Source organism: Limulus polyphemus, unplaced genomic scaffold (assembly GCF_000517525.1).
Source record: "Limulus polyphemus unplaced genomic scaffold, Limulus_polyphemus-2.1.2 Scaffold492, whole genome shotgun sequence".
In the NCBI taxonomy this organism is placed as follows: Eukaryota; Metazoa; Arthropoda; class Merostomata; order Xiphosura; family Limulidae; genus Limulus; species Limulus polyphemus.
The window spans coordinates 447093-455074 of NW_013666102.1; the positions used below are offsets into that span (position 1 = coordinate 447093).

A 7982-nucleotide genomic window follows, 5' to 3' on the forward strand; every position below is an offset into this window, starting at 1 on the left:
TTTTTATGAAAGAAAGCGGCGACAGAATGATGACAAGATGCAAAGAATGTGCATAAATAATTCTTAAATTGCTTCATCGAAGAAAAATTGAAATTTCATTCCACCTCTTTTAACAAATATATTGAACAGCAAAATTAGCCCTTATAAACAACATTACGAACTGTCTTATCTCTATAACATCGATATTTACTTTCAAACGTATTTCTCCCATAAATATTTCAAAGAGTGAATATATAAATGTAAAAAAGCTCAATTACTGATGGTGATATTCATCTGTACTACCCCTCCCAGTTGCTCTACGGTAGGCTTAAGGTGTTTTAGAACGCTAAAATTTAGGGTTAGATTCCTGTGGTTGCCACAGTGCCAATAGCCCATTGATAAGCTTTGTCTTAAACAAATAAAAGTTTTTGTATTACCGCAAAATTGGACTATCTGCGCTATGTCCACTGCGGGGAATCAAATCCAGATTTTAGCGCTGTAATTCTGTGAAATTACCGCTGGCCCATCAGGGGACCTTCGTCATATATGAAATACTTTCCTTACTACCGATAATTCCTACAATCCACGGAATTGTCGATTGTTCCATGGATCATAATGCTGCACAGATAATTCCGTGAATTAGCAGTATAACTTTCCACGGTGTCTTATATCTGACTGGTTGTTCTTGCGGTTTTTTTAAAGTCATATATATTAAACATCATACTGTCAGAACAGTTTTCACAACACAACACGATAGCATTTAGTACACCCCAAGCCCCATGGACAACAACCTTTTACGACATCTCTTGTGAAAGTGGATTCAAATATACTGTAGAAACAAAAACACCAACTAAAGATAGAATTCACGAGAATAACACACACACACACACACCGACCTATCTGCAATAGAGCATCGTGCTGCCAAAGATTAGAAAAAAATTTAAATAATTTTAACATGATGGGAAATGAACCACACACGAGAAGAAAGATAGGAAAGCCATCTACATCCGCCTAAATGATAATACACTTAGCAAAGCACATAAACCAGGAAAAACCTGGATACCCCTCTTCAACGTATTCAAATAAGTTAGTTAAAAAAGTGTAAATATAAAAGGTCTTAGATGTGTGGATATCACTTTCATGAGAAAGAGCAAGGATCATATCCCTGTCGTTATTACGATATAAATAGTCCTTCTCTAGACCTCCTCACAGACGGCACAAGATTACCAGCCGAAAAATACGATGCAGTTACGTAGTAATTAATAAAACAATATGTAATTAGGCTACTAACCATTCTGAGTTAATTAAGCTTTTATTCATCTCAACAAAATACAGGACATCAACGAGATGTCGTAACATAATAATATTTTTCTTCCTTTTTTTACAGTATACCTTCCTCAGTCGGTTGTCGTTTCCTGGTTGATGTAAAAATTATTACTCAGGGCCCGCAAAAGTGAAATTCTTAGCATTCCCTTCTTACACTACTACACCAAGTTCAAAGGTTAACCAACTGTTCTTATCAGTAAAAGACTAAAGAAGACAAACACTAACGTGACAAGTTGCACTGACATATGATCGCTGAACATCAACCAGTTGCTTGCGTTTCTACTTCTTTCTTATATAGAAGTATTAACAAACTTTGCCAACTCTTGAATAGTTTAGTTTAACGAGATGAAATGGTGAAAGGGAAGAAAAAAAATATCATATCGATGAGAGAGCATGTTACTTTAAAAACCGATAAAAGAAGTAAGAAATTTTATTTTGTGCAGATAGCTATATGTTATTAAAAGTGATTATACCCGAAGAAGAAAAACATACAATGAATCATTATAATACATAAATCAAGAATAATTTTGTCCTCCAACATAAATTTTGTCTACTATGCCTTACTATTGAAAATCGATATTCATAGAAGCAGAATTCCAAAATTTAACATGATTTATATTTATTACCTTACAGGACCTATATAACTTTTTATTTGTTAAGAGTTCTTTTCGAACTTTCTTTGAAAGGAATGTGAAAAAGCTCATCCCTGTTCATGGGTCAGCGCTCCAATGTCTGCGAATTTAAAATATGCTATTACCGGAATTTCCAACATAAACATCTGAGGCCACAGGCTGACTTTTCTCAAACTGACAATCTCTAGAGATAAAAAAGTGACTGCCAGGAAATGTGACTTATGGACTGATACGTAGCTCCAAAACTCTTACAAGAAAGTTAAAAAAAAAATTTAAATCATTTTCCCTTTGACATTGGACACGCTGACCAACCGTCTATGAATAATACTCCATCGTACATGACAACCTGTCACCTAACCAAGTTTATTATTCTCTTTTGACATCACAGCACTCAAGTATTTTTACTGTCCAGAACAGTTAATCTTTACACCCTAACGTAAACAACAACATTCCCGGATTGACCCGCTAAACTAAACAGGGGCACATTGACCACCACTTTGTTACATCAAAGTACGTCGTTCAAGTGTATAGGGCTACTTAAACTCATATGTAGAATTGAAGATTCAGATAAAAGCATCATAATTCCTATATTTACTTTAAACAATCGATTAATGAAAATAACATTCCATACTTCACTTTCATACTTTCGCTGTGTTTGGGTCTTTAAAAAACATGTGAAGTCACTATACAAAAATGTTTACAGTTTAGTTCTGTTTTATTAAACATATAGGGCTAAGAATAGTCAACGTTGGATCAGTATTTATTAATGACTTGATTCCTTCAGAATATTGAACGTCTAATTATAAAAACTATATTTTTTCAATCTTCACTAGCCAAGCTTACGCTTATTTTTATTGATCTCTTTGTTTGTTGAATTTCGCGCAAAGCTAATCGAACTGCCTCTAAATTTAGAAGTGATAGGTAGCTAGTCGATACCACCCACCGCCATTGGAATTGACTGACAGACTACGACTGAAAGGGCGAGCATGTGTGATGACGGGATTCGAAATTTTTATTAAAAACCGAAACAAAGGTTTAAAATATGTATTATACATATTTTCACTGCTTCATTGTTATTTTTTATTGACATTTTTTCGTTACCCCTAAAATAAACATATACAGAAATAAGTCTTCAATATAAACTAAGTTATCAGGAAAGAAACACAACAAGGTCTTCAAAGGTTTTATCAAAATAGAAATTAACAGTGATTTTGTAAGTGGTAAATCACAAGAACCTTGACGATTTCCACTCTCGCCTCACGCTAAAATAAACATCAAAAGATTACACTGCCCTCCACCTCACAAACAACCAATAATCTTTACTTAAAACAGCTTTAATCTGTATCCGCCGAGTGCCGCTTGCAAGAACCTCATTGAAGTACCAAAACACATTTCTCAGCAATTCGACAAAAAACAGACTGCATTACCGGCATTAAGTGCTTGAAGCTTCTATTTATAAAAGAAAAATTCTAAACTTATTGTTGTTTAAGAGAAAAAATAGCCTGCTCGATAGATGTAATGAATTTTTGAACTGGAATAAGTGTATTTCTTATATGTTTGTAGTTAAAAACAAAGCTACACAATGGGCTATCTGTGCTCTGTCCACCACGGGTATAGAAACCTGGTTTCTAGCATTGTAAGTCAGCAGAAATACAGTTGTTCATTGAGGAGGGGGGGGGGGGCATTTCTTATATGAAATCTTTAAACCTGTATGTTTGTTTATTTCAATTAGTATGTGAAAAACTAAACATTATAGTCATCCAGATGGTCTACGATACATCAAACCTGAGGTAGGGGTATGAAACTAATTGACAAAACATGTTTCTTCGAATTGCTTGGAATTAGCAAAGTAGCTAATGTTTTAATATTTTATGCATCACTCAACTAGTGATGTGTTATAAAATATTCTGTTCTGCTTTAATTCATAGGTTCTTAGAACAACTACTGGTAGCAATGCTTGAAAAACAAAACTTCTATGCATTAAGATATATAAACATGTTTAACATAATGCAGATTTTGTGAGACAAAACTAATTTGCTTCACAAATTTCGTGAAAAGCTACACAAGGGATCCCTGCGCAAAACCATTTATAGTTTGAACTGATGGACTAGAGAGAAAGCAATTAATCAACAGCAGCTACCTCAAGTGGGATTTGACTGTTATTCTTTATACGGGGCCCAAACAGCAGAGTGCGGTTTGCGATAACGAGACGTAAAACACCAACCCGAGCATGTCAATTACTAGGCCACGCTCGGCCCAGCAAAATTATAGTTTAAAATAAATCCCCAATAAGACATTTACCTCAGAATTTGCTATTGAAAATAATAATAATAATAATAATAAGGGCATGATTATTACCATATATATATATTTTCATATCGACAGACGAGATTGTCATTCGATTATATAGTACCAGTCCACAGTATAGAGTCACGATCTGACTGTACAAACCTGTAAACGTGCAATGTTTGTTCAGGCAGTGCACGTACGAAATACACATAGGTGTGTCTCTTGCTCCAGATACAGATCCCAAAAACCTCGAGATGAATGACGTAAGCATTGTGTGTGGTCATGCTTTTACCTTAGACAAGAGAATGAGACACGATGCAAGTTTGGTTGAGTTAATCTGTTAGAATCATTCCTTTGTGCTAGATGATGAACACTTTGCTTGTGACGTATTTTATCTTTCAAGAGCAAAAAAAATCTAAATTAGGCAAGAGAATGAGACACGATGTAAGTTTGGTTGAGCTAATTCGTTAGAATCATTCCTTTGTGCTAGATGATGAACACTTTGCTTGTGACGTGTGTTTTATCTTCCAAGAGCAAAAAATCTAAATTAGGCTGTCACAATGTATTTAATATTAAACACACATATACATATAAAATATTTGAACTTTATAAGCCAATATTTATTAAGGTGATTTAAATACGAACGTTGCTGCTAACTGTATCATAAAATTATATTTTGGTGAACAAAAAAAAATATTTATTACATTTCTACTTCCCTCGGTGCCAAATGACAAGACGCGATCGTATTCGTACACCACTATAGATTTTTTGAATAGTTATTTAATTGCTGTCGTAATTTCTTAAGTAAAGATTACTTCCAATTCCAAATAAATACAAGATGAAAACATAGCTTCGTACGAAATATTTTAAGAAACAAATCAGTATCTAGTGTGTAGGAGTGTGAATAAGTATACATAATGAACTTCCAGTTTTAAGACAAAATGGGTGTTAATTAAAACCCAGTAGTTTATATTACACATGAGAAAACGGTATAAGCATATTTTTCTACAAGTCTTGCTGTCGGTGTTGTCTGACAAAACATATTAAAAATTTCTTATTAAAAAGATTCTTATATATTGTCACGAAAGAAATAGTATGTTAGACAGAAAATGTTGACTTGCTGTTTCTCACTATAGCTTATGTGGTCTCAAGGCCGCTGTTTTTTTAATTTTTTGTCTTTTTCTTTTGGCAACAATCCTTTCGGAGACATAAGCAAAAGCACAAACGAATGGTCTTGTCTAAGGGCTTGTCTTGAGAAGGATTAACACTATATATATATATATACAACTTTCTGAAACGCCGCAGGAGATCTTCTGGCTGTTCTTACTAAGGAACCATCTCATAATTACATAAAATAACAAAAAGTTTTTACTAATTGAAACTGTTGTACTAGAACTAATAGCAACAACATTGAAAAAAAACAACAACAAAAGAATAGTTGATAGATGTGCACCCGTTTCATTGTTTTAATCCGATTGGATAAACGTGTTAGGCCTAAAGCTGTACGAGTAGAAAATAACTACAGAGAAAATCCCTTTTATACAAACGTGGGTGGGTCATTACGATGGTCCTCGTGGTTTCTGGCTTAACGTTATCAGGTTTATACATACCCTAAGTTTTATGGTCACTCTATCGCAAAATTTAAAGTTTCTTCGAAATTTATATTTTAAGGCTTTGTTAAATCCATCATTTCAAAATCCTATTGGAACCCATCAGTCATTACTTGATATACTAAAATACGGTGCAAAATTATGGTGCTTACGTAACAAATCAACATTTTCGGAATTCAGATACTTGAAACTGTTGATTAATGCTGGTCAGTATGTTTATTAAAGTTCAAATGGTACATACCTGTACAGCACTGTTTAGGAAGCAGTTATTTTGACCAGGCATATTAAGAAGACCTTTGTAATAGTCCATAGACATGGAATCACGCTGATTCATCAATTGCTTCATTTGTAATTCTGTGATTTTCGGGGTTAGGACTTGAGCAGGAGATGGTGTCGGCACAGGTGCCATTTCGACCGGATTTTTGAAGAAACTGGCTTTATTACGTTTGTTGATGAGGTTTACTGCTTACTGTATCATTACTTAACTCGAAACTGAAGAAAAGTACCTGCAAGAATCAGTTAATTAAAAAATGAAACAACAGTACATGTCAACTACTGTTTCGTTCATTGTATTATTAATTATTATACATAACGAGTCACTAATGCTACCTTAATTCTACAGAATTTTGTGAATATAGGATTGATTAGTATCCTTCTACTATTAAAGCTCCCATGAACGATGTCAGTCATTAGTTTTACAATAGAAAAAATCGTTACATTATTTATAAATTGTAACAGTTATATTAAATTTAATATGGTTTAATACGCTATTTTCAACTTGAGTATCACCTTATGCTACAAGGCTAAACAACTAGGTCAGAGACCCCCAGGACTCAAATGTAGCCATTAATAATGTTGAGCTATTGACCAAAAGGAAGAGAGCCAATCAGTAGCACCCGCAGTCACAATAATTTTGAACCGGCTTTGAACCGAATAAGACGACTGACTGTCACTCTTATAACGCATCCACAGCATCCAGTGACAGCGCGGAATGAGCCTTGTATCTTCCTACTTGCAGCCCTACATACTAACCTCCGAGGCTACATCAGACCTATATTAATTCTGTATAGATTATTACATATACATATTAATAAACGGGAAAACAATAAAACAGAATTAGCAGCCACACACAAATCAGCTTTTCGTGATCACAAGATGTATGTTATTATTCGTTTTCTTATACTTACCACTCTCTTCCACACTAACGATTTGCTACCTTACTTCTCCTGTCCATCGAATGCTACATGACGTTGAGTTTCTTTCTCCTTCACTCATGATTTAAATACATACGACCCAAAACCAAAATATTTTACTTGATCATGATTAAAAACAAACGCACCACTAACTTTTGAACGTGTTTGTGACGAATGTGCCGATTAACCAATCAACTAAAAGAAACAGATGGTAAAGTCCACTACAGAAGAGAGTAATTAACCCTAGGCCTGGCAGACTTTACTGTATGTACTTCGCCGAGAGTAACTTGAAACTAGTAACGTGAGTAACAGTCTCAATTCGATGGGGGTAATGTGCTCCTATTGCACACATGAAATGGCCAAACGTCTTTCGTGATTTATGAACCATGGACAGTTGATGTGGGTGTTGTATAACTTTCACAGAGGTTACCTTCTGATACTTTACTCCAAGACGTTCGTTGAATATGGAACACCACACCTTCTTTAGAATCAATTCGTAAAAATTAAAGTCGAAAAATGCTTAGTTTCATTAATTTACACTAAATTAATAATCCATCTATTGTCACTACAATTCTGTGACACACATATATATGCCAAACACATTGAAATTCACCAAACCCGCTAAACAAATTTACCGTCAAAATTCTTAAGACAGAAAAAAACTAGATAAAATACTAACTGTTAATAAAAGCATGAAATACTGATCGAAGATTCGTTTCCAGTTTTCCTTGTTAGCTGTGGTTCATGCAAAACTAAAATAAAAAATCAAGTATTTTCAATTTTTTTGAGAGATGTCGAAAAATTGAAGTTGGCGAATCCGTAATTTTTGAAGGTAATAGCGAAAAGTTCTCTTGAAAATGCTCTGAAAAGTAAATTTCTCCAACAAGACCTGAACAAAAAAATAGCATAAATTATTTTAACTTTTCCCAGGCTCCCCAGTGGCACAGCGGTAT

At 34.3% G+C, this 7982-nt stretch overlaps 1 protein-coding gene across 1 annotated transcript in view; it reads right to left on the reverse strand.

The window, feature by feature from the left end:
• LOC111083002 (inactive ubiquitin carboxyl-terminal hydrolase 54-like) overlaps positions 1-7092 on the reverse strand; it is a 28932-nt gene extending 21840 nt beyond the window's left edge. The window contains exons 1-2 of the mRNA XM_022384876.1: positions 7024-7092; positions 6078-6342 (exon numbers count right to left, since the gene is read on the reverse strand). Of these exons, the coding sequence (XP_022240584.1) occupies positions 6078-6245 (168 nt within the window). The 5' untranslated portion in view covers positions 6246-6342; positions 7024-7092. The remainder of the gene's footprint in view (positions 1-6077; positions 6343-7023) is intronic.
• Positions 7093-7982: the final 890 nt, after the last annotated feature.